At 39.3% G+C, this 25,436-nt stretch overlaps 3 protein-coding genes across 7 annotated transcripts; all 3 read left to right on the top strand.

Moving 5' to 3' along the window:
- The first annotated feature begins 342 nt into the window (after positions 1-342).
- On the top strand, positions 343-11,003 carry serac1 (serine active site containing 1). 3 transcript variants are annotated; one of them, XM_062044569.1, is made up of 18 exons: positions 343-475; positions 2,734-2,863; positions 2,950-2,986; positions 3,065-3,207; positions 3,582-3,671; positions 3,936-3,971; positions 4,108-4,239; positions 4,308-4,429; positions 4,505-4,633; positions 4,712-4,825; positions 7,098-7,260; positions 7,714-7,864; positions 7,967-8,108; positions 8,183-8,283; positions 9,454-9,551; positions 9,620-9,802; positions 9,877-10,020; positions 10,099-11,003. In XM_062044569.1, exons 2-18 carry the CDS (start codon positions 2,770-2,772, stop codon positions 10,233-10,235), a joined length of 2,016 nt encoding a protein of 671 aa, XP_061900553.1. In that variant the 5' UTR covers positions 343-475; positions 2,734-2,769; the 3' UTR covers positions 10,236-11,003. The 3 variants fall into 3 exon arrangements, with proteins under 3 accessions (XP_061900553.1, XP_061900551.1, XP_061900552.1); XM_062044567.1 differs by having other exon boundaries at positions 453-502; XM_062044568.1 differs by lacking the exon at positions 3,936-3,971 and having other exon boundaries at positions 453-502.
- Positions 11,004-11,289: 286 nt separating this feature from the next.
- Positions 11,290-12,234, top strand: gtf2h5 (general transcription factor IIH, polypeptide 5). Of its 3 annotated transcripts, XR_009825779.1 has the most exons (4): positions 11,290-11,421; positions 11,673-11,742; positions 11,821-12,074; positions 12,145-12,234. XR_009825779.1 is itself a non-coding variant. In XM_062043497.1 (3 exons), exons 2-3 carry the CDS (start codon positions 11,708-11,710, stop codon positions 11,999-12,001), a joined length of 216 nt encoding a protein of 71 aa, XP_061899481.1. In that variant the 5' UTR covers positions 11,292-11,421; positions 11,673-11,707; the 3' UTR covers positions 12,002-12,234. The 3 variants fall into 3 exon arrangements, 2 of the variants coding, with proteins under 2 accessions (XP_061899481.1, XP_061899483.1); XM_062043497.1 differs by having other exon boundaries at positions 11,292-11,421; positions 11,821-12,234; XM_062043499.1 differs by having other exon boundaries at positions 11,368-11,514; positions 11,821-12,234.
- A 9,453-nt stretch (positions 12,235-21,687) lies between these two features.
- On the top strand, positions 21,688-24,612 carry LOC133648458 (dynein light chain Tctex-type 1-like). The gene is made up of 5 exons (XM_062044563.1): positions 21,688-21,900; positions 22,095-22,136; positions 24,105-24,228; positions 24,304-24,381; positions 24,473-24,612. Exons 1-5 carry the CDS (start codon positions 21,877-21,879, stop codon positions 24,541-24,543), a joined length of 339 nt encoding a protein of 112 aa, XP_061900547.1. The 5' UTR covers positions 21,688-21,876; the 3' UTR covers positions 24,544-24,612.
- The last annotated feature ends 824 nt before the right edge of the window (positions 24,613-25,436 follow it).

Genomic DNA, 25,436 nt, shown 5'->3' with positions numbered 1-25,436 from the left:
ACATTTAATCGAGAGTAATTTGTAGCTTAGCTTACGACATTTGCCAAGTAGATTGCCCATCACTGTATACATCCATTTTCTACTGCTTGTCTCTCTCGGGGTCGCTGCGGGGAGCCTATCCCAGCTGCACTCTGGCGGAAGGCAGGGTACACCGTGGACAAGTCGCCACCTCACCGCAGTACCAACACAGATAGACAGACAACCATTCACACTCACATTCACACAATGTCGCCAATCATCTTTGCAAGTGGGAGGAAGCCGCAGTACCTGGAGAGAACCCACGCAGTCATATTACAATTGTAATATTTACATCGTGGAGTGGAAGTGAGTGCAGCGAACACTGTGCAAACACACTCACGTGAGAGGCGTGTCCCGCTGATGACGTAGTATTCGTGCGACTTGTTCTGCAATAACACAGCGCCGATTTAGTGGGCGAAACTCAACTTTTACAACTCTCGTCAAGACTGCAATCAAGGTAATTTGGTAGTTTGACACAATGAGTGTAAGTAAACAACTATCTAGCAAACAAACTGAGGATTTAGGAGATATTGTCAGACACTAAGTCGCCTTTTTTAATGGTCGTTGTCAGCCAAGTTGGGCTAGCTTGGTTTGTGTTCAACGTTCATGTGTGGGAACGCAGGCTCCTTTTCCGAGTTAACTATTATCTTATTTGAAGGGACACTCTGACAATTGATTAGCCGTGAGCTGGAGCCACGTCCGGGGATTTAGTTCGGCTATCTAACGCGTTTTGTCGTGTTAGCTTTGCATGCCAGTGGGTATAACTGTCGCTTTCGCTTCTTCTTTCTAACTACGCGATCATAACATTCGTAAAACCACAGGTTACACATTGTCGATACCAGGGTAGCGTTTAACAATGACAATGTGTGTGTTTAATATATATTTATAAAATATACCGGCTAATTTGTCTGTACATTATGTAACCCTAATTCCCCGACACCTTAAGAATTGTGCTGGACAACGAGTTGACAGCCTGTGACTTTTTACTCATTAGCTAGCGCTGCTTGGCTTTACAGTCAATCAGTGGGGAAGTGTAGTCTCAGGATCACGCCAAAATGATTTCAATGAGAAATATGTTTTGCCTTAGTGTAGATATTTTGCACTGTAAGTTTTTTTTTTGTTATAACAATTGCTAGTGATTCAAATGTAGTACGTTGATTATTTTGTTGATAGTGTTACTTTGTGTTATATTGTTGTATTAAATATTGTTAAATTGCTGATTCAACTGTCTTGTAAAGCAGTGGTCCCCAACCACCGGTCCGTGGCGCATTTGCTACCGGGCCGCACAGAGACATTAAATCATTTATAACCGATCGCATTTTCTCCTACTTAACTTTGGCCAGTCCCACCAGACACACCAATAAACTTGTTCATAAATGGGTTATGTGGGTTATACTTGTATAGCGCTTTTCTACCTTCAAGGTACTCAAAGCGCTTTGACACTATTTCCACATTCACCCATTCACACACACCCATTCACACACTGATGGCGGGAGCTGCCATGCAAGGCCCTAACCACGACCCATCAGGAGCAAGGGTGAAGTGTCTTGCTCAGGGACACATGGATCGTGAGTCGTGACGAGGTTGGTAGAAGGTGGGGATTGAACCAGTAACCCTCAGGTTGCTGGTACGGCCACTCTCCCAACCACGCCACGCCGTCCCCAAATGTATTCTAAAACTCCTGATAGGAAGTCGTCATTTGCTATATTTGTTACATCTTTGTTACATGGGACAATGCACATTAATAAACATAAATGTAAAGGTGCCAAATTGTAGCCAAAAGCTAGATTCTATCTGCGGTCCGTGGCAGGTCGATGACCTAAGATCAGGGCAGATCGGGAACAAAGTGACCATAGTAGTTAAAGTGCATAAGGCAGATGGAAAAAATGCTTAATTGTTACATGAATTGATTTACGTGGACCCCGACTTAAACAACTTGAAAAACTTATTCGGGTGTTACCATTTAGTGGTCAATTGTACGGAATATGTACTGTACTGTGCAATCTACTAATACAAGTTTCAATCAATCAATGCATATAATAATTGTGCTGAAGGAAGAAAATACACATCTCCTTTGGCCTAGTAAGTTAAAGTGCTGCTATTATTACACATAGTCCTATTACATAAGTAGTTAGCAATAACAAATGTATTTACGCATGCAAAATTGAACCAAAAAAAGCTGACAGTGTGTCTACATATGAAATATTGCACAAAATATGAATACATAACTTTTAGAATGGAAATAAAAATCCACAGAATACTCTTGGAACTAATGGCAAGTATTTCTAGCTTTCTTATATATCCATGCTCTCGTCCTTGAATGTGATGTATCACCTATAACCCATCAGATACTAAAGCCAAAAAAAACTACAAGCAAAAATGTGTAAAAACCCAAAGTGTATGGCGAGCTTCTTTGCAAAGGGAAAAGGACAGGGGCTCCCACTAATTCAACGTCATAGTGAGTTTTTTCATGTATTAATTTTTCATGCACTTATTTGCTATATTTATCTGCTACATGTGGAAGGCCGGTCCATGGAAATAATGCCTACATTAAACCGGTCCCTGGTGCAAAAAAAGTTGGGGACTCCTGTTGTGAAGTATTCAAGTAAAAAGTATTTGTAAGAGCAATACTAGACATGTATGCACATGCAAATGGATCGATAACAAAATGTGTATCGCCCAATTCTAAGGTCTGTGTGTTTGTCTTTGATGTAGACCCCACGAAGATCCCAACAAATCAGACAGGAGAGGATGTCTGCATCTGCCCTGCGTTTTATCCACTATAGGAGATTGAGTTCAGTTGTGGTGCCTGGTCTCAACAAGGTGCTCCGTTGGAAGGATTTAAGTGAGTTGTACATCCTCACTTTACTCAAATGTGGCATGTTTTACTTTTAGACAACCAAGTAAGATTGTTTTTCTCCTAACATCTAGGAAAGGTTGCCAAAGTAACAGGTGCAATTGTGTTCGGGTAAGTCATGAGTGAAAAGTTGACTTGGAAGTTGCCTGATTTGTGGGAACCTTGTGTGTCATTAATATATTTTTGCAGAGGCTGCCTTTTTATCACATATGAGGTGGCGGCCTTAGACAAAGCTGTGACCATAGACACCAGTGTGATTCTTCAAGAGAAGTACAAGTCTTACATTTATCTGCGAACCAGTCCCTCGGATGAAAAGGATAACCTTGCTGCAGGTACAGGATTATCGTGACATTACAGTGCAGATCTAAACCTTATGTAAATTTTAATTGCTCCACAAAAACAAACAAGATCATATGAACTTTCAGTCAATTCTAAACTCTAAAAACACTACACCTCTTCCATTTAATGCTCTTGAATCTAAAACACAGGAAAAATCCTGACAGCCTTGTCCAGGGGCTCAGTGACACCTTCTGGCATCGCTTCCTGTCTTTCTTCCTTTTTCCTCTGTCTTTCCTGCCACTAGTCGAGGTCAACCACCCCTCTCCCTACAGTATAATGTGCTAGCTGACATGATAATCAATGATACATTTCAGTTATTATCATATATTTGTCCTTATAGTTGTTTTTGGTGTGGCATATTTTCCAGGGCTCACTCAGAAGACAAGGAGGGAACTCCACAAAGCAGCGAGACGGTTTCTAGAAATATCCTCACGGCTTCTGCTTCAGTCATTGGATGGTAAGAAACGCCGTGAATGAAACTACAATGTATTCTTGGCTGAAAATACCTAAATATTTTTTTTAAAAGTGCACAGTCTTTTGTAAAGGCCAAAGGAAGCACCTGAATTCTTCACATGCATCCTGGTCTGTTGTATACACTCACCAGCAACATTTGCTAACGCTGCACAATCCAATAGAAGAGCTCTATCATGAAATCATTTATTTGTAATGATTCCAGAGAAGCTGAACACATGCACCTTTTTTTATCTTTGACAAAAACTAGCTGCCAAGTCGGTGACACAAAGTTTGCGACTGCAAGGTTTGTAAATGCCCTCGCTGTGGTTCTGTAGTGTCTATAGGGTCTGTAGGTAGAGCCGTAGATGCACTTTTTATTTTAAAAACTGTGGCACAGTTCTCGATTTGTACTGCATCAGTATGTTTCTTTTTTTGTATAGAGCGACTAACTCATGTAGATGCAGACCCACATGAGGTGGCGCTGTGGGTCCTACTAAAAAGGACACAATCCGACAATGGGGCCGCCAGAATACAAGCTGTGCAGGACCTTGCAGACAATCACCACTGGCATGGTAAAATAATCCAAAACTACTCCCCTAAATGACATAGACGTAAGTGTTCTATCATGTCGACGATGCAGACTACCAGTATCAGACCGCTGCCCAAGTTATAGACCAAAGAACCGCCGTGGGCCTCGCTCGGACTCCATGGGCCGACCTGCGATTCTTCCTCCCTGGGCCTGCACTTCCTGACCTTAATGATGTAAGTATCGCCAAGAAGTAGAATTAGTAGAACTCCTCATTAAAACCAGCCAAAGATTTGTCACCAACTTCACAGAGTTTCTCAGCAGAGGACGGTCTGAGGCAGCTGCTCGCTTCTCTGCCACAATCCGAGGTAGACAAGTGTGTTCAGTATTTCACGTCGCAGGCTCTCAGGGAGAGCACGCACTCGTTAGCAGCGCAGCGGGTAAAGAGAACATTAAAGACACATGACAAAAGTGCAATCCCGTTTTTATCTTCCAACACGCCAAATTCTTTGTTCAAGGGTGGCCTGTGGTGTTTTGGTGGCAACGGGCTGCCCTACGCCCAAAGCCTCACCTCTGTTCCCTCTGAGAAGGTGGAGTCCTTCTGCCTACAAGCCCTAGTGCAGCACTCCAAGGTAAAATCAATGGAGAGACCCATCTACTAACCATTAGGGATGTAACTATGTCAGAATGTCGATATTATCACGGTATTAAAGTGGAATTGCACTTTTTGGGGAATGTTGCCTATAATTTTACAATCATTATGAGGGTCAAGAACCAATGTTTTAGGGTTTTTTTTGCATTCTAATTTGTAATATTTGGCTTTTTGTATCTGGCTAGCAATGCATCTAATGGGAGCAATCAATTCTTCCTCTAAATCACTAAAAAAAAATGCATCCAAAAACCGCCAGCAATGCTTCATTTATGCTTTGAACCTGTAAGATAACCAAGATGTAGCGATTGATTGATTGATTGAGCGACATTGTTATTTAAAAAGCAAACACTGAGGAAATGTTTTTCTAGCATAGTAACACATCGCCTTGCGACAGGATGCTACGGCATTAGTCCTAAGCTAGCTTCTGCGTCAGCAGCTGAATGGTTTTTGAGTTTGTAATGCACAAGACAATGTGATGGGACACAAATCCGTACTAACTAAAAAACATTAACAATCATATTACAGTATCTGTGAAGTATCAGCCCACATTTCATGTTTTGTTTGTACACAGCTAACTCAACAGTGTATGTACTGTAGTTGTAAAAACAATAGCATGAAGTGCTGCATGTATCGTGATGAATATTATGGTGACTCACTCAATGGACATTTGTCCGTTTGGTCCAGCTGGCCGGGAACATTTTTTTCCTGTTTATTTTGGGTAAGCACTCCATTTCCGTCAGCTTAGCTTGGCTCCAACCTACACATTTACACCGTCAAGTGACACCAGTCCTGACTCTCGGCTTCTGTCAGCTCCTACGTTTCACCCTCTCTTCACGTTCGCTAAGCTTATAACCAGAAGTTCATCCTCCATATATTTAGGTTCAAAATGATAAGGTTGTGAATACTCATTTGTCCAAAAATAGTCATCTTCATCTATTACCAAGTCTGCCATGAATGGAAAACACATGCTTTTGTTTCTGGAAGTAGGAACACACATTTGTTGCTGGAAGTCGGAAGTGCGTTGGTATCGCAACGGAAATAAATACGCTGAGGAAATAAGTTCCAGTAATGCATAAAATAACTGAAATACGGTAAATCAATCCATCCATCCACGCTTGTCCCTGTCGGGGTTGCCGGAGGTGCTGGAGCCTATCTCAGCTGCATTCGGGCGGAAAGCGGGGTACACCCTGGACAAGTCGCCACCTTATCGCAATATTGTACATATTACTACATTATATATACACTTGCAGCGTGTATATACAATTTTGATGGAGGGTTTTGAAGGCTACAATGGTGACTCCCATTAGTGGGGTTTTTTTGTCTTTAGAATCCTGAAAAAATGGTTGTGTTCTTAGGTGTCATAATAATTTTGTGAATGATAAGCAACATTCCAAAAAACTGCAGAATGTTTAGGATAAAGACACTTGCTGTAAATAAACCTAAACCTCATGTTCAAATGTTCTAATAATATTTATCACTACAAACATGTATTTTCAAGTGCAAAGAATAGTGGTTGAACGTCCACTGTTTCAAGCAGATATTTTAAATAAACTTACAGTTGAGTGTCTTTAAAGTGACAAACAATTAAATTGTAAAACAATAATTTTAAACTTTTACTTTCTGAGAAGCAGTGGTCTCTGCAGTGGACATTGTTTACATCAGTTTGGAAAAATGCAATTTCTCAGGAAAAAATGAACTCACAATTTAGCTTTTAATAATGTAAACACCTCACATATTGATGTTTAGCCTCGCTGGCTTCAAATATCCTTTCCCTCGGCGCGGTGCGCCTTAGCTGAGTCTGTTTTGACTTGGAACGCTCGAGACGAACGTTGTGCGCTTTACCTCCGCCAAAGATGTTTTCGCCAGGGTTTGTTTGTCTGTTTTTTAGAGTCAAGGTTTAGTCTAAAAAGGACGCGTAACATAAAAGACGGACGCTTTGGATTTACTTGTTCTTATTCTTATTTAAAAAAGGAATGTTAGTACAAATTATAGTGTCGCTAATACAGCAAGTCGCGGCAATTAACACAAGTGCGCGGTGATCAGTTGGCCGAGATTGCCAGCCCCTGCGCAGAGGATTTTGGGAGATGTAGTTTATTTTCAGACCAGCAAAAGCGCCAGAAAATAACTACACTCACCAAGTTTTCATTTGATACATCATACATCACGGCATTATTGTGAAGATTTTGAAACCACAACACTGTTACATCCCTACTAGCCATAGTAGGCGTTACTATTTGTTTCATGCCTTGCAGGTTCAAAGCCACTGTGACCACATAGTGTCCAACGGGGGTCTCCAACTTCTTCAAAGGGTTTACCAGCTAAGGAGAGACTCCCAGAAGATTCAGAGGAACATTGTGCGAATCATTGGAAACCTGGCGCTCAATGAGAGCATTCACAAGGCCATTGTGCAATCGGGTAACTTTCATTTGTGACATTGCACTAGACCTTTATGGTATGCCAGTTTTTTTAACCTTGTGTAATTTATCAATAGTAGTGTTGCTAGTATTCAATTTAGTAATTGTATTTGTCTCAACGCAGAGATCATGAGTGGCAACTGTAAATCGTGATACAGTTAATAAATAAATACAATGACAATAAAACTTTTTATTCAAATATGTTCTAAAATGATTTTAAGATTATGGCAGGCTGTATGTAATCGATTTAGTGTTTTTCTGTTAAAATAAAGCCAATCTCATTTTTGTATCCCTTTATTTTAAAAAAAATATTGAAATACATATTGGTATGATGGTATCTTTTCCTTGTACCAAAATGTTGGTATTGGGACAACACTACATTGCACCCTAGAGCTTACGTTTTTAAACTATACTGCTATAAAATGACCGCTATTTTTTTGTTACCAACCTCAAGGATGGGTGTCGGTCCTGGCCGAGATGATGCAGTCTCCTCACGTCATGCAGGCGTCCCATGCAGCTCGCGCCCTCGCCAACCTTGACAGGGAGACGGTGAAAGAAAAGTATGAAGATGGAGTCTACATTCTACACCCGCAAACACGTGACAAGTAGGAGAAAACACCTTAGTTGTTCTTAAAATGTGTCCCTCTTATTATTATAAATGTATATATATATCTCAAATCAACTCTTGGATTTTGCCTTAATTTAAGACAGCCAATTAAAGCAGACGTGCTGTTCATCCACGGTGTCCTGGGGGCAGCCTTTAAGACATGGCGCCAGAAGGACAAAAGTGTGTTAGATGAAGAGAACACCAAAGATGGCAGGGATGATTACACAGAGTGTTGGCCAAAGGTAACATACCATAAAACTGTGTCTTATTGATTGTGATTAGGGATTATTTACTTATTGTGCTTTTTAATTGACAGTCATGGTTAGCTGCTGATTGTCCACATCTGAGGGTGTTATCAGTGGAATATGATAGCCACCTCAGTGACTGGATGGCTCAGTGTCCTGCTGAAAATCAAAGGTCTGGCTTATTTTACTTTGAGTCCAACACATGACCTCTGTATAGTTAAAACTGGTAAATGGGTTATACTTGTATCGCACTTTTCTACCTTGCTAATGCCACACCATAATGTTATGGTTTAAAAATAGTATTTCCTCATATTTAATACACACCGTTAGACTTGGACAAACTTTATTGCTCTGTAAGGGAAATTTAAACAGATAAATGCTGCACCTCAAACAGATGCTGATGGCGCAAAAGCACTAAACTGTAAGAGATACAGTTAACTATGTATCCCTCCGAATGTCTTTATAGCAACAAAAACTGCCTACAGCAGACTTGGCATCTGTAATCCTGAAGCTTAAAGAGAATGTCCCAAAAAATGTAAAAAGTATTACATAATAATACAATAATTATTATATATATTATAAATATTTTTGTTTTGTTTCTAATTATTGTAATCTAATATTTTAGTTACAAATTATGTCTTTGTAGAAATTCTGATAAATATATATCTTTATTCTTTATTGCAGACCATAAGATCCATTACACACACAAAAAACACAATACAAAACATTAAAAACAAAACAATCAAATATTAAAAACAAAACAATAAAACATTAAAAACAAAACAATAAAACAAAAACAAAAAAATAATAACAATAATATAATTCAATATTATTATAAAGGTGGATTTTTATAAAGTTCCCAGCCAGTGCGGAGCTTTTAGTGTTGGTCCACATCCCAGATAAAGGTGTGGGTTGCGTTATCTGGCATAACATCTTAACTACTGTAAATAACATGTGCATTTGTACCCTAATTAATGCTTTACACAGAATACACGGGTGCCCAAAGTGGGGCCCGCCAATAGCTTCCCAATTTGATACATATTTATACTGACCTCTTTCGAGCTCACATAATCACTGATGGCATGTCCACAAGGCTAACTGGTTTCAATCTATTGAATGTGATGATCTCCACTTTTTTATATATGGTGGTATAGGGCTGCTTTATGTTTGAAATCGCTGTTTGGCCCATGACCCATTAGCCCATTTTCACTTTGGCACTTGAAGGTAACACATTTGGGAACCCCTTCCCTAATAGATGTGTGTTTATTTATATTTGAGGAAATACTGTACAATAGTAATAATAATAAATTAATTGATCATTTTAATAATTTTCTCTCTGCAGGAAGTCCTTGGCCAGCAGAAGCCAAGAGCTGCTGAAGAAGCTAAAGATGGCAGGGGTTGGAGACAGGCCGGTGGTCTGGGTAGCTCACAGTATGGGAGGTGTGCCATGTCTTTATCAGGCTCAAAATAAATTCGCTTTTGACATGTTTTCTTAATTTTCTTGTCAGGCTTGCTTGTGAAAAAAATACTAATTGATGCCTCTGAAGACCCAGACATGCAGGACCTGTTAAGGAACACCAAGGGCATTTTGTTCTACAGCGTACCTCATCACGGCACCTTTATGGCGGAATACTCAGTCAATGTCCGATATCTCCTCTTCCCCTCCATCGAAGTCCGAGAGCTTTGCAAAGGTCTACCATTAAAGTCTAAAGTTGATGTAAATGTTATTATGACACCTGTGATAAGTTGATGTGCTTTAATTAAGACTCACCAGCCCTGCGCGACCTGAACGAGAACTTCTTGAACATAGCCAAAGGGGAACAAATTAAGGTGTTAAGCTTTGCAGAGACGCTTCCCACAAACATCGGTCCTATGATCAAGATACTGGTGGTGCCAGCACAGTCAGCAAGTAAGTGAGGCCAGCTTGCGTTCATGTCATAAAAAAAACACAGATCCCCTCCTTACCTTGCTCGGATTCCGATTGCAGACATTGGCATTGGGGACCTGATTGAAGTGGATGTGGATCATCTGAGCATCTGCAAGCCAGAGAAGAAGGAGTCATTCTTGTACAAGCGCAGCCTTCAGTTCATCCAGGAAACATTGCAGAGCTCCATCAGCCATTGACGACCACTGTTAACTTAACATACTTGAACCAGCTTCCTGGTCCCACAGAAATAACGACTTATGTCATTTTCGTGTAATGAGAATTAACATGAATAACCAGGGAAGAGTTATTCATTCTCAAAGCACAAAACTAAATGCAGATCTCTCACTAATACCCAAACCTTATTTAAAAGTTTATCATGGCAACCCTTTTCTGTAAAAGATATGCCCATGATTTTATTTCTTACACCTAAATGAGACATTTTCTAACAATTAACACAAGTAGTTTTAAAAAAAAAAAAAGGACTTACCCCTCAGTATAAATAAATGATAAATGGGTTATACTTGTATAGCGCTTATCTACCTTCAAGGTACTCAAAGCGCTTTGACAGTATTTCCACATTTACCCATTCACACACTGATGACGGGAGCTGCCATGCAAGGCGCTAACCAGCAGCCATCAGAGGCAAAGGGTGAAGTGTCTTGCCCAAGGACACAACGGACGTGACTAGGAAGGTAGAAGGTGGCGATTGAACCCCAGTAACCAGCAACCCTCCGATTGCTGGCACAGCCACTCTACCAACTTCGCCACGCCGTCCCGATTATTTAAGAACAAAAGTATAATTTAGATTTTATTTGTGCATTTATATTTATGCTTTTTACTGTATAACAATCATAATGATGATCCTAATTTCATAACTGACAATTCAATAGGATTTTCATCTTCATTCTTTTTGTGGTCACACATTTCACAAGTGAACAATAAAATGTGTTAGGTTGGAGGCGTCATTTGAGTCTATCATTGCTTTAGTATGTTTTTTTTAACGAAGTTATCAATTAAACTGTCAATTGGCAATCCCGGCTAACAATAACATGCTAATAGTTAGCTTTACATGTTGGCTAAAGAGCCAAAGTAGGATAGTCTTTATAATGTGTTTCTTGACAAGTAAAAGCAGGCATGCAGGGTTTTTTATTAGTACTATAGTACATTTAACGGTTTTAAGTATTTTTTTTAAACACTGAAAAACCTTTTTTGAAACCTTACCTCAAATTTCTGTTAGTAAACACTAAACACCTGCAAAGAGTGAGCTACGGTGCGCATGCGCAATAGAGCATGAAGCTCATTGTCCCTCCGCACTCGCCGTAGTCAACAGTACAATGCGACACAAGCTAACTTAAGCGAACATTGGGCAAAAGAAGACTCCAGGTTGGTAAAGTTCACCTGTTTATATCCGCCAAATGTCATCTTTATTGTCGCAGTTAGTTGCCATACTGTAATGCCAAACATCGAAATACAGCGGTAAGTCTTTTAAACATGTAGTCGACATGCAGTGGCTAACAATAGCTTAGTTTATTTCGTCATGGGGTCATACTAATGCGTTATCAGTATTAGTGTACTGTCTTTGTGCTTAATGTGTGCTATCTTTCAAATACGAATGTTATTTTTTGGTCTAACAGGTGACTCAGTTTAATTTCCAAGACAGCCAGTCAGTATGGTCAACGTGCACAAAGGTGTTCTTGTTGAATGGTAAAAACAAAACGCCTGTTGTATTTGTGGACTGTTTTTTGTTGTTGTCTTATTTTCCCTTATGCCTTACTCACTCAGCGACCCGGCCATGAAACAGTTCCTCCTGTTCCTGGATGAAACCATGGCCCTGGGGAAGAAGTTTATCTTAAAGGACTTGGACGACACACACGTGTTCATCCTGTCAGAGGTGGTCCAGACCCTGCAGGAGAGAGTGGGAGAGCTCATGGACCAGAACTCCTTTCCCGTCACACAGAAATGAGATTATTTTCAAGAATAATCCCTTTTGTTTGGAGCTTCTAAATGAGAAGTGTCTGCCAGTTTTATGTTTTAAGGTACAGTAAATTAATACTTCTCTTTTTGCGTCATTGAAATGACAGGGAAATGAATACTCCTTTCTTTTAGAGCAAATGTGTCAAGGCCCCAGGGCCCAGACGTGGCCCGCACAAACCTGGATACAATGTGCGTCAATAAAGCACTTCATCTTTCTCAGAATCAGAATACCTTTATTGTCATTGTGTGGAAACAACGAAATTGGACAGCAATCCAGCTCAGTGCTTTTAAAACAAACCTACATAAAATAGTCTTCAGACAACAATAATAAAACAATTGAAAATTTAAAAACATAATTAAATGTTAAAAAAAACATTGCACAGTAGATCTTTATCAGAGGTAAGCAAGTAATAAAGTGGTGGGTGTTCAGGTAAGTGCAGAGTTTAGGGCAGGGGTGTCCAAAGTGCGGCCCGGGGGCCATTTGCGGCCCGCAGCTAATTGTTTACCGGCCCGCCACACATTCTGGAAATGCTATTGCAAAAATAAACAAAGAACATTCACAAAAAAAAAAAGTTGACACAAAGCTGCCATGCAGGCTGTTTTTTATTTTATTTTGTATTTTTTCCTTTTTTTGCCATTGCTCCAAAAAAAAAATTTGACAAAAAAATCCATGTTATAATGAATTATTTTTAAGGCTCCAGTTACTTCAAATATTTCACTTTAAAATGTCTTATGCTGTAAATTTTGCATTTATTGTGTAGATGCCATATAAAAACATCAAAGTTTTATTTGAAAAAAGAGCATAAAACAAACAAAATAATAGTTCAAACGTAAAATCGACAGATATATCTGAAGTTGATCTCGTAACTTAAGTGTTGAAAGTAAAAGAAAAACCTAATAAAAATGTATCACTTTATGAGTGGGGCACCTTTTGGAACCCAAATATATTTAGTGGTATTGTATTTATCTTCACTGTGATTACTTAAAAATATTAAATAATTAAAATCAATGGTGTCCTGCATTATTGATCTTTTAGGGCTCTAATTACTAAATACTGCATATTTCAGTTTTACTATAAAAAACTAAGTTGTTTTTGACAGAAAAGCCATAAAACATTTTCTTTTTATTACTTTATATGAACTTGAAGTTGATATAGAGATTAACTGTAAGCGTTAAATAAAAAATAATAATTTGACTTATTTTTAACATTTTAATGACTGAGACCCTTTATGGTCCCCGGGACCCCTAAAGGTAAAATAAATTTAAAAATCCATATATTTTGTTACGGTATGTTTTGAAAATGAAAAATATCAAAATGTCACCCACATGCTTTAATTTTTCCATGTGCGGCCCTCAGTGGAAAAAGTTTGGACACCCCTGGTTTAGGGCAAAAACAGCTCTAGGATATAAACTGTTTTTCAGTCTATTTGTCCTTGCTTTGACGGTCTTATAACGCCTCCCTGAGGGCAAGAGTTCAAGCCAGTGGTGACCTGGGTGGGATGAGTCCTTGAGGATGCTGTTTGCTCTCCTGTTCTGGCTAGATGTATTTTTAATTTTTGTATTTTCAAATTTGAGAGAAAAATGTACTACATACAATTGCATATGTTAGGAACTTGTATGTTGGCAGAATGCAAACGCAGAAAGCGTTGTACAGGTCAATGAATGTAATTATTTACGTTAAGAGCAAAAGACAATAGAAATTAAAGGCTAGTGCAGGGGTCGACAACCCAAAACGTTGAAAGAGCCATATTGGACCAAAAATACAAAAAAAAAATCTGTCTGGAGCCACAAAAAAATAAAAGCCTTATATAAGTGTTATAATGAAGGCAACACATTATGTAAGTGTCTATATTAGCCTACTATCAAAGGCTGATGCAAATCTTTGTTGACAGAAATGTTGTATTCTCATTTTTATTCTACACATTGTTGCAACATTGGACATTAGTAAAATGGAGGCTTCTCACAGGATGAGATAACTTCCGGAAATTACTGGCTCACAATGGCCAAAGGTATAGATGTGTGTCCAAGTTTAAGGAAATGGCAGGATGTCTTCAAATGGATTTATTACAATCTTTGCAAGCTGGGTAACAGTTGCTGTGATCTGGAACAATATGGCAAATAAACAACTATAAGAAATGCGGCCAGTATTACATAAAGATAGTGTGTCATGAGACATGCAAATATGAATTAAATACACAGAGGAAATTAAGGAAATTAAATGAGCTCAAATATACCTACAAACGAGGCATAATGATGCAATATGTACATACAGCTAGCCTAAATAGCATTTTAGCATCGATTAGCTTGCTGTCATGCACTGACCAAATATGTCTGATTAACACTCCAACAAGTCAATAACATCAACAAAGCTCACCTTTGTGCATTCACGCACAGCATAAAACTTTTGGTGGACAAAATGAGACAAAGAAGGAGTGGCATAAAACACGTCTTTCTGTGGCAGCATCGGAAAAGGTTGTACATGTAAACAAACTACAATGAGTTCAAGAATTGCTGAAAGTAGTAGGACAAAACGGTGCTTACCAAATACTCATCAGTGAAGCATGTAGAACATAAACAGTGGGATTTCTAACGATTAGGAAGGTTGGCGTCATGTTTGTTCTCCTAGAGAAAATATATTAAAACAAAAATATATTTTTTTCTTAAATCTTTTTCCATTTTCACACATCTCTGAAAGAGGTCCAGGGAGCCACTTGGGCGGCGCTAAAGAGCCGCATGCGGCTTTATGACCTTTTATGACTTGCTAGTGCAAGGCATGTAGCGGCAGCGGTGTAAATACATGCACACTGACAAAAGACAAGTAGTTTTTCTCCTGCAAGTCGTCTCCGGGGTCTGTATCTTGGGGTTGCAACTATTTCTTCTAAACTTACGCTACAAGATATTCCAAGCATATTTAAATATCTGCTTCCCACCTTGTCTTATGATTTTAAAGCAAGTTATCAAATGCATATGCAATTATGTAATGATGTGAATCATAATGAGGTAATTATAATTTGTTGTATGTATACAATATATTGCCTATTATATGCCCTCTGAGGGCAATCATAACTGCGGTGTGGTTTCAATGAAAATGAGTTTGACATCCCTGTTTTAGAGTGAGATTGTGTGCTACTGGCGACAGAACCATGAGTCGACATGGGCTAAGTCACAGGTGCCAAACTCAAAGCCCGGGGGCCAAATCTGGCCCGCCACATTATTTTATGTGGCCCACGAAAGCCTGGAAATATGTGTTAATAAAATGCTTAATCTTTTCTTACTAAATATATTTGTTTTCCCTTTTGACATAAAAAATCATGTACTGCATGTAATGGCATATATTTTCAAATTAAATATTAAATCAAAATATTATATTATCAGGTATTCCAAAAACATTTTTGGTTAAAATAAAGATAAATACTGTACTTAAATATCTGCTTGACTTATGATTTCAAAACAAATTATCAATCAAATTGTAGACTGTAAAATCGACAATACATTTTATGGTTAAATTCCGCCAAGTTTTTTACCGTAATATCAACTTTGGTACTGTTTTTTCCATACACAGTAAGACACTAAAACATTGAAAAACAAACAAAAAAAACATTAAAACAAGATTTTACAGTAAAAAAAAAACTGGCAGCTCTGTTGCTTCAATTTTACCGCTAAAAACAGTGGTATTGTTTTTCCACTCCATGTATTACATTTTTTTATATGCTGTAAAAAAACAACAACAACAATGCTTTTACTGTACAATTCTGGTGACTGAGCTGCCAGTTTTTAAAGTAAAATTTGTTTTTTTGCAGCTCATGTTTAAAAAATATATATTGTTAATATATATATATATATATATATATATATATATATATATATATATATATATATATATATATATATATATATATATATATATATATATATATATATATATATACACACTACCGTTCAAAAGTTTGGGGTCACCCAAACAATTTTGTGGAATAGCCTTCATTTCTAAGAACAAGAATAGACTGTCGAGTTTCAGATGAAAGTTCTCTTTTTCTGGCCATTTTGAGCGTTTAATTGACCCCACAAATGTGATGCTCAAGAAACTCAATCTGCTCAAAAGAAGGTCAGTTTTGTAGCTTCTGTAACGAGCTAAACTGTTTTCAGATGTGTGAACATGATTGCACAAGGGTTTTCTAATCATCAATTAGCCTTCTGAGCCAATGAGCAAACACATTGTACCATTAGAACACTGGAGTGATAGTTGCTGGAAATGGGCCTCTATACACCTATGCACCAAAAACCAGACATTTGCAGCTAGAATAGTCATTTACCACATTAGCAATGTATAGAGTGTATTTCTTTAAAGTTAAGACTAGTTTAAAGTTATCTTCATTGAAAAGTACAGTGCTTTTCCTTCCAAAATAAGGACATTTCAATGTGACCCCAAACTTTTGAACGGTAGTGTGTGTATATATATATATATATATATATATATATATATATATATATATATATATATATATATATATATATATATATACATACATATACACACATGTATATTTATATATTACTCATTGTTAGAAGTGGCCCATCTGAGGGCAACCATAACTGCAACGGGGCCCTCAATGACAACGAGTTTGACACCCCTGGGCTAAGTGAACTCCTAACAATGGGGAGCAGCTCGTCTGTGTTGGTGAAGATAATGACTTGGCCATTGGTGGTACTCTATTGGCGAACAAGAGCATGCACAAGTTGACATGGACATCACCGGATGGGAAGACAAAAAGCCAAATCAACCACATTATCATAAATAACAAATGGAAACGTTCTCTACAGGATGTACAGGTGATGCACAATGTCGATGTTGGCAGCGACCACAACCTTGTGGTTATAGTGACACATTGAAGGCAATTGAGGAAAGGAAATCACTCAAGAAGACAATTTTAGATTGTAAATCACCAAGGAGAGGACATGGAAGGTAAAAGGAGCAGCAAGAAAAGACAAACATCGCTATGGCAGAAGAAGCTGAGTTTGCTGCTCACCAAAAAGACATGAAAACAGTATACAAGACCACCAAGAATCTACAGTGGTTCAAGGTCCCTCCCAGGATATGCCAGTGAAAGCTAAAGATTGAACAATAATCATAGAAGAGCGTGCGAATCTGCATAGGTGGAAAGAGCACTTTCAGGAAATTATTAACCAGCCAGATCCATCACCGGTCTTTGGCATTCCTGAGACAGAAGAAGACCCGATATCAACATGGGGGAAATGATAGTGGGAGAAGTCAAGGAGGCCATCCAAAAACTAAGGAATGGAAAAGCCCCCTGAAAGGATGGTTGGTGCATGTCCAGAAATGCTGAGGGCGGAAGATAAAGATACGCCTCACATCCTCAAGAACATCCTTGGACATATGGAACAGTGAGACAGCACCAGATGACTGGAAAACTGGTATCATCGTCAAATTACCAAAGAAAGGGAACCATGGGGAATGCAACAATTGGAGAGGCATCACTACTCTCGCTAAATGTTCTGCCATGTTATTGTCCAATGTATTAAGACAGCATTAGACACCATACTACGAGATCAGCAAGTAGGCTTCAGGAAAGGAAGGTCCTGTAGTGAACATCTTCGTTCTTCGCCAAATACTGGAACAATCAAATAAATGGACCAGCTCACTCCACATTATATTCATAGATTTCAAGGAAGCGTTTGACAGACTCCATCGCAACTCACTCTGGATGACCTTGAGATACTACGGCCTTCCAAAGAAGCTGGTCAACATGGTCCATTCTCTCTACAATAACTTTGAATGCTGTGTCATCCACAATAATGAGCTGAAGGAGCCTTTCGGGGTGGAAACAGGAGTAAAGATGCGTTCTGTGGCCCCTACTGTTCTCCCTGGGGATTGACTGACTGATGCAATGCAGTGATAAAGGAGAGCGTAGAGGCATCCAGTGGACTCTCACGTCAGTCTTGGAAGATTTGGATTACGCAGATGATATAGCTTTACTTTCACACCAGTACCAAGATGCACAACAAAAGACAAGACCGCCCTCAGTCAGAAAGGCCACTAGCATCAGTCTAACAGTCAAGAAAAGAGGACCACGGTCCTGAGGAATCGTCTGCGATCACTCGAAACGAGTATGATTGTCCTCCTGTTGGTGGGATTGCCTTCAGGAGAACGCCTGTGCGTGGAATCTTTTAAAGTGGGGAGACTGGTGCACAGACAGCCCCCACACCGTCCTTGGCAAAAAAAAGGCCAGGGTCCAATGGCATGGAGACCAAGACAATTGGGGGCCCATCTTTGCTGCAGCCTTCTTCCGCCTTTGTGACCGTTGTGGAGCTTCCATGCAACCATCATCCGCCCACTCCGCCGCTGAGGTCTTTTTCCACGAGGGAGACGCACAGACTCCAACGTCACTTCTTCGCTGTGGGGAGCTGTATCCGGTGGCCTCCTCACAGCTGCAGGAGGCTGCCGGAGCTCCCGTCTGTCGGAGGACCGCCTATGGTGCGCCTACCAGCACTTGCTTTTCTCTCAGGGTGTGCTCCCCTAGCCTTTTGTCTTCCCAGACTAACCCACAAGGCAGCAGCATCTGAGGAATAACACTGCAACCACCAACCGTATCACTGTGAATGGAAATCCAATAGACCGGGGGTCAGCAACCCGCAGCTCTTTAGCACCGCCCTAGTGGCTCCCTGGAGCTTTTTCAAAAATAGAAAAAGATGGGGGGAAAAATACATTTTTTGTCTTAATATGGTTTCTTTAGACTGGGACAAGCATGACACAAACCTTCCTAATTGTTAGCAATCCCACTGTTTATATTGAACATGCTTCAATGATGAAAATATTTGGCGGGCGCCGTTTTGTCCTACTAATTTTGTCGGTCATTGAACTCACTGTAGTTTGCATGCACAACTTTCTCCGACGCTGCCACAGAAAGACGTGTTTTATGCCATTCCTTCTTTGTCTCCTTCTGTCCACCAAATGTTTTATACTGTGCATGAATACACAAAGGTGAGCTTTGTTGATGTTATTGACTTGTGTGGAGTGCTAATCCATACTTGCCAACCTTGAGACCTCCGAATTTGGGAGGTTGGGTGGGGGGTGGGGGTGGGGGGGTTGTTGAGGTGGGCGGGGTCGGGGCTAAGGGGGAGGAGTGTATTTATAGCTAGAATTCACTGAAATTCAAGTATTTCTTATATATATATTATTTACACATATACACACACATAACACTCTACTCATTGTTGTATTTGAAAGTGCAATGCTTTGCAGCCAGGAGCACAGCCTTTGAAGGAGCATAGGTATGGGCAGAATCTGTGAAATTTAATTTGCAGGAAAGGAGTGAGTTTAGGGTTGAATTGTCCATCCTCATTCTATTCTCTGTCACTATCTTTCTAACCATGCTCAACACCCTCTCTGATGACTTGCAAGCGTACTTCTTCTTCTTACTCGTCGTCGCCATGACTGTCTCTTCTCCGTTCTTCTGCTTCGTCTCGTTCTTGTTGTGTGTGCAGTTGCGCACTCTCCAAAAGCCGTAGATGTTTATATGGAAAAAAAGCGGACGTGACGACAGGCTGTCCTCACTCAGGTCCGCATGGACCTGGAGGAGGCGTGCCTTGTTGTCCGGCTGGAAATCGGGAGAAATTCGGGAGAATGGTTGTCACGGGAGATTTTCGGGAGAGGCACTGAAATTCGGGAGTCTCCCGGAAAATTCGGGAGGGTTGGCAAGTATGGCTAATCACACGTATTTGGTTAGGGCATGACTGCAAGCTAATCGATGCTAACATGCTATTTAGGCTAGCTGTATGTACATATTGCATCATCATGCCTCGTATGCAGTTATATTTGAGCTCATTTCAATCAATCAATCAATCAATCAATCAATCAATGTTTATTTATATAGCCCTAAATCACAAGTGTCTCAAAGGGCATTTAATTTCCTTTACTAATGTTCTTTGTGTATTTAATTTATTTCTGCATGTCTCAAGACACATTATCTGTAGGGATGTCCGATATTGGCTTTTTTGCCGATATCCGATATTCCGATATTTTCCAACTCTTAATTACCAATACCGATATCAACCGATACGGATATATACAGTCGTGGAATTAACACATTATGTCTAATTTGGACAACCAGGTATGGTGAAGATAAGGTCATTTAAAAAAAAATAAAAAAATTAAAAAGATAAATTAAAAACATTTTTTTGAATAAAAAATAAAGTAAAACATTGTAAAAACAGTTACATAGAAACTAGTAATTAATGAAAATGAGTAAAACTAACTGTTAAAGGTTAGTACTCTTCGTGGACCAGCAGCACGCACAATCATGTGTGCTTACGGACTGTATCCCTTGCAGACTGTATTGATCTATATTGATATATAATGTAGGAACCAGAATATTAATAACAGAAAGAAACAACCCTTTTGTGTGAATGAGTGTAAATGGGGGAGGGAGTTTTTTGGGTTGGTGCACTAATTGCAAGTGTATCTTGTGTTTTTTATGTTGATTTAATTAAAAAAAAAACGATAATGGAAAAACCGATACCGGTAATTTCCGATATTACATTTTAAAACATTTATCGGCTGATAATCTTTTTGCGGCTCCAGGCAGATTTTTTATTTTTGGTCCAATATGCTGGCTCCTTCAACATTTTGGGTTGCCAACCCCTGCAATAGACAAAGTCCTGTACGTCCTTGATCCGGGCAGCAAGATGACCGCCGTTGGTGATTACGATATCGAGGTCAAAACAAGAATCGGCAAAGAAAATCAAACCTTTGCTATGCTCAAATCTATCTGGAGATCAACTGGACTTAGCATCCACACAAAGTTAATGATCTTCAAGAGCAATGTTTTAATCGTCCTCCTGTATGGCTCAGAAAGTTGGAAAACCACTTCATCTCTTGAAAGCAAGTTAGATTTTTTCCAAAATAAGTGCCTGCGTCACATCTTTAGGATATTCTGGCCAAACACCATTTCAAATGAAAAACTCTGGGAAAGAACATTAAAGAGACCACCAATATTCGACGATGGAGATGGCTTGGACGTGTGTGCCAGAGAAGAACCCTTTATTGGACGCTTCAATGTGAGGAGAAACCGAGGCCGACCAAGAGAAACCTGGAGAAGAACTATAGAAAAAGAGCTCAGGAGTAAGACACTGTCCCTTAAGACTGTCCCCAGAGTAGAGGCTGACAGGGACAGATGGAAATTTGTTGCTTTGCCTCAAGCGCCAGGTGGCCCAGAAGAGGACTGAGTGAGTGTGTGATGCATAATCCATTTTCTATACAGTTTTTCATCATTAAGGTCACAGGTCAGATCGAGTCTATCTTAGGCGGACTTTTGGAGAGCTCTGTCATCTGTCATCATGGGGCACGTTCAGATAAACGGCATATTATTAGATAAATAACTTTTTAAAAGGATTGTAAGTATAAGTGTGGATGAATAATGTATTTAAATCAAAAACATATTTATTTACAATTTAACGAGAAAACTGTACAGTAACACAATTTAATAATTAAAAGGGCTATGTGAAAGCATCATAATGTGAACAACAAACTTTTTTTTCATTTAAAAAATTAGCAGATACGACAGTTTAGCGTTCACAGCGTTCATGCTTTATGTGGGCGGATGTCTTTATGACGTCGATATTAGTCAATTAGCCAGACTGCAACAATTGTTTCCATTTTATTGAGGACTTCCGATCTAAACACTTTTCCCTGGTTCAACTACTGGCATCAAATAATATATGAGTTACATTCAACGTTGGAACGAAAGCTTAATTTTACAGGCGATTTCAAAGATGCAATGTGAATGCTTTTATTGTGTAAAACCAATACCGGAAGTTTTGATCTAAGCTGACCTACTTCTGCACAGAATGGACGAAGGCGGAGAAGAGGAAGTGAGTGACATTCATACATTATAAACTTTATTGTGTTTACATGTTTGTCACAACATTATACTTTATTGTGTTCACATGTGTGTCACTGTCCATTTGTAACATTTAATGTCTCAAAATTAGGGCTAACAGTTTTTATATCTTCTGGTCAACGCCAATAAACGTAACTGTACATTCTTTAACTCTCTCACCAACAGACTACTTTTGTCGTGGAAGACGTGACCAAGCTAATAAAAGACGTAAGTAGGACAAAATGTACACAAATAAAATAAATAATGCATATTAGTGGGGTTTGTTGTCAATGCTACTAGCTAACGAGCTCACCGTGTCGTGTTAGCTAGCTCTTGGTTGCTATGGATACGGTAACAACGCACTGTTGTTATGTGAACACAGTTACTTATTAGTGGTGGTGCAGGGGAGTTCATAGTGCGGCCCGCGGGACATTTATGGGCCGTTTGAACAAAAAACGTGAATTTTTGTAGTTAATTTGACAAAATATGCACATTAGTGGGGTTTGTTGTTAATGCTACTAGCTAACAAGCTCACCGTGTCGTGTTAGCTAGCTCTTGGTTGCTATGTATACGGTAACAACGCACTGTTGCTATGTGAACACAGATACCTGTTAGTAGTGGTGCAGGGGAGTTCATAGTGCGGCCCGCGGGACATTTATGGGCCGTTTGAACAAAAATCGTGTATTTTTGTAGTTAAATTTAGAAAATATGCATATTCGTGGGGTTTGTTGTTAATGTTACTAGCTAACGAGCTCACTGTGTCGTGTTAGCTAGCTCTTGGTTGCTATGGATACGGTAACAACTTTGCTAGGTGAACAGTTACCTGTTAGTAGTGGTGCAGGGGACTTCATAGTGCGGCCGAACAAAAAACGTGTATTTTTGTAGTTACATTTACAAAATATGCATATTAGTTGGGTTTGTTGTTAATGCTACTAGCTAATGAGCTCAACGTGTCGTGTTAGCTAGCTCTTGGTTGCTATGGATACGGTAACAATGCACTGTTGCTATGTGAACACGGTTACCTGTTAGTAGTGGTGCAGGGGACTCCATAGTGCGGCCCACGGGACATTTATGGGCCGTTTGAACAAAAATCGTGTATTTTTGTAGTTAAATTTACAAAATATGCATATTAGTGGAGTTTGTTGTTAATGTTACTGGCTAACGAGCGCACCGTGTCGTGTTAGCTACCTCTTCGTTGCTATGGATACGGTAACAACTTTACTATGTGAACAGTTACCTGTTAGTAGTGGTGCAGGGGACTTCATAGTGCGGCCCGCGGGACATTTATGGGCCGTTTGAACAAAAAACTTGTATTTTTGTAGTTACATTTACAAATTATACGTATTAGTGGGGTTTGTTGTTAATGCTACTAGCTAATGAGCTCAATGTGTCGTGTTAGCTAGCTCTTGGTTGTTATGGATACAGTAACCACTTTGCTATGTGAACACAGTTACCTGTTAGTAGTGGTGCAGGGGACTCCATAGTGCGGCCCGCGGGACATTTATGGGCCGTCTGAACAAAAAAAGTGTATTTTGAAGTTAATTTGACAAAATATGCATATTCGTGGGGTTTGTTGTTAATGCTACTGGCTAACGAGGTCACAGTGTCGTGTTAGCTAGCTCTTGGTTGCTATGGATACGGTAACAACTTTACTATGTGAACAGTTACCTGTTAGTAGTGGTGCAGGGGACTTCATAGTGCGGCCCGCGGGACATTTATGGGCCGTTTGAACAAAAAACTTGTATTTTTGTAGTTACATTTACAAATTATACGTATTAGTGGTGTTTGTTGTTAATGCTACTAGACAACGAGCGCACCGTGTCGTGTTAGCTAGCTCTTGGTTGTTATGGATACATTAACCACTTTGCTATGTGAACACAGTTACCTGTTAGTAGTGGTGCAGGGGACTCCATAGTGCGGCCCGCGGGACATTTATGGGCCGTCTGAACAAAAATAGTGTATTTTTGAAGTTAATTTGCCAAAATATGCATATTCGTGGGGCTTGTTGTTAATGCTACTGGCTAACGAGCTCACCGTGTCGTGTTAGCTAGCTCTTGGTTGCTATGGATACGGTAACAGTTACCTATTAGTAGTGGTGCAAGGGAGTTCATAGTGTGGCCCGCGGGCCACACTAGAATACAATTTTTGTAGTTAAATTTACACTCAATTTTTTACACATGCTATGTCGTGCTGTAGTCCATAGAAACAGTCATTGGAGGAAACGCGTATCAACACGTCAGAGTAAACCAATGGAGCACAAGCGTTGTGGAGCAGTGCCTAAGTCAACTGTGCAAGCTTGGAAAGCCCTTCAAATATATCGGTTTGTGATTTAACAAAAACGTCACGATGATTCCAGTGCTTGTATGACTATTTGATTGTGTTATTTTCTGTGAAGTCACCTGTGTCATCATGCAGAACAACGGAGCTGGTCTCCAAACAGCCAGCTCGTGCTTTTGGGACAACTCAACTGACGGTTATATTGTTTTCTGCCGTTATTATCCACTGTTACCAGGGATTGTAGTGGTCTTGCCTAACACCCCTTGTTTGTGTTGTCTTTTTGACAGGAAGCTGTGCGGTAAAATGGGAGAATAAGTCCATGTGCTGCATCGTTAGTGTTTTTGGCTTGGCCATTTAAAAATTAATGTTTGGCCATGTTGGCTTTTTTTATGTCATGCATAATCAAATAAAATTATTTGAAAAAAAAAAAAAAAAGCTTCATGTCCAGCTTTTATCCAATTTATTTGAATGACACCAGGACCCACAATAACACCAGGACCCACAATCTCATAAAACCTTTGAAGGCTGTGTTCACTTGAAACACCTGTTCATTGTCAATAAGTAGACTCCGAAAAAGGAAGTGTTATGTATGTCAAGAAAAGGCACCAAGTTGATGTACAATACACGTTTGTTTTGGCTCCTTGTAAACTTTTGACAAAACAAAGGGTGGCACATGTTAATATGATAATATATTAATATTACATTAAATATAAAGGCAAAGATGTTTGGCCAGTGGTTTCACCATAATTATGTAAGAAATAGTTACATACTTCAGTAGTGGATAAACAATACAGTATAATCGTTTTCTAACTAAATAAAACCTACACAAGTGCAATTACAAAAATGTCTTCACGAAAAGATACTGCCTTCAAAAAATGTTTTTAACAGCCTTCATAATTTTTTACATATCAAGCACACATTTGGCTTATAAACACAGCTTTGGCACTTCACATGATTTTAAAGTTCAGACACGGCCGCTGCTTTTTAATTCCAACAATCAGGTATTCTCTTTCGCTTACACAGCAGCTTGGAATGACCAACAGTACAGAGATATCAGTAGTTTAACTCAAAGCATAACAACTAGAGATTGTCTCTACAAATAAGGGCAAAAAAATTCCCTGGGTAACATTAGCATTTTTCCTTTTTAACTCCATTTTAAGTGTTTTGGAGGAGAATAAGGGCCACTTTAGAGAGAAAGTAATAATAAAATGCAGTTAAGAATATGAAGAGAAATAAATATTAGAAGAATAA

Source organism: Entelurus aequoreus, linkage group LG04 (genome assembly GCF_033978785.1).
Source record: "Entelurus aequoreus isolate RoL-2023_Sb linkage group LG04, RoL_Eaeq_v1.1, whole genome shotgun sequence".
NCBI lineage: Eukaryota > Metazoa > Chordata > Actinopteri > Syngnathiformes > Syngnathidae > Entelurus > Entelurus aequoreus.
The sequence above is the reverse complement of the archived record's forward strand: the minus strand, read 5'-3'. Positions and strand labels throughout refer to the sequence as shown.

Bases quoted from the DNA above. Each gene is read 5' to 3' on its own strand.
- serac1 (XM_062044567.1), top strand. The intron at 3,208-3,581 runs GTACAGGATTAT...CATATTTTCCAG, and splicing joins AAAGGATAACCTTGCTGCAG to GGCTCACTCAGAAGACAAGG. The intron at 7,261-7,713 runs GTAACTTTCATT...ACCAACCTCAAG, and splicing joins CAAGGCCATTGTGCAATCGG to GATGGGTGTCGGTCCTGGCC.
- gtf2h5 (XM_062043497.1), top strand. From the start codon at position 11,708: ATGGTCAACGTGCACAAAGGTGTTCTTGTTGAATG. The intron at 11,743-11,820 runs GTAAAAACAAAA...TTACTCACTCAG, and splicing joins AAAGGTGTTCTTGTTGAATG to CGACCCGGCCATGAAACAGT.
- LOC133648458 (XM_062044563.1), top strand. From the start codon at position 21,877: ATGGACGAAGGCGGAGAAGAGGAA. The intron at 24,229-24,303 runs GTTTGTGATTTA...TTTTCTGTGAAG, and splicing joins AAAGCCCTTCAAATATATCG to TCACCTGTGTCATCATGCAG. The intron at 24,382-24,472 runs GTTATATTGTTT...TCTTTTTGACAG, and splicing joins TTGGGACAACTCAACTGACG to GAAGCTGTGCGGTAAAATGG.